The sequence below is a fragment of the Camelina sativa genome, unplaced genomic scaffold (genome assembly GCF_000633955.1).
Source record: "Camelina sativa cultivar DH55 unplaced genomic scaffold, Cs unpScaffold02507, whole genome shotgun sequence".
Taxonomy (NCBI): Eukaryota; Viridiplantae; Streptophyta; class Magnoliopsida; order Brassicales; family Brassicaceae; genus Camelina; species Camelina sativa.
In genome coordinates, this window is record NW_010923619.1 from 1 (window position 1) to 779 (window position 779).

The 779-nt window shown below is 41.6% G+C and overlaps 1 protein-coding gene across 1 annotated transcript; it reads right to left on the reverse strand.

The window, feature by feature from the left end:
* Positions 1 to 19: 19 nt before the first annotated feature.
* On the reverse strand, positions 20 to 691 carry LOC104774349 (pyruvate kinase 2, cytosolic-like; the record flags this gene model as incomplete). Its single annotated transcript, XM_010498979.2, has 3 exons — positions 480 to 691; positions 224 to 320; positions 20 to 121 (listed from the first exon to the last, which is right to left on the reverse strand). Coding segments are annotated over exons 1-3 (268 nt in total), but the record flags the coding sequence as incomplete, so codon positions are not given.
* Positions 692 to 779: the final 88 nt, after the last annotated feature.

Genomic DNA, 779 nt, shown 5'->3' on the forward strand with positions numbered 1-779 from the left:
CAGAGAAAAAGAGAATAACATACAGCACAAAGCTTCTTAGTGCTCTTCACAGCAATCTTCAGATTCTCCAACGTCTCTTGGTGATAGTCTGCATCACACCACGAGAAATCGAATCGAGCCACTGCCAAAACAAAGAACCAGCACACATCAATAACCAGTGAGAGAGAATCCCATAAAAACAAATCAAGTCTCAAAAACACAGTGATGGTAGTCGCTATTTTACCGGACATTCCAGCTTTGAGACAACCAGCAATCACCTCGACGGATCGTGACTTGGGACCTAGAGTCCCAACAATCTTAGTCAAAGCCGGGAAGAAACTCTGCGAAAACAGCCAATCAAGCAGATCAAAAAACCTAATCTCATACTATTCACTACTTTCAGATAGATGAAATCAAAAAAAACCTCGCAACAGATCCAAAAGCTTACTTAGGAAATCAAAAACAATCACAGAATGAGAAAAAAAAAAAAAATAGCTCACTGATTTGGAAGGCTCCAGGATTGAGGTCATCCTGATCGGTTCCTCGAGAAGGAGATGACTCGAATGCATAGCTGCTGATCGGAATTCGTAGATCTCAGGCGACGCTCGACGGTGAAGGGAGAGAGAGACGGATTTGAGAGTGGAGAAGAGGCAGAGAAAAGTGTGCGCGATTGGGTATTATTTTGATACGCTTGACCGGCGAATATGCCTCCAGAAACGACGCAGTTTTCGTTTAAATAGCACACAATAAAAACAAAATGTTGAAAAACAAGCCATTAACTTTAGTTTCGTTAATTTTAC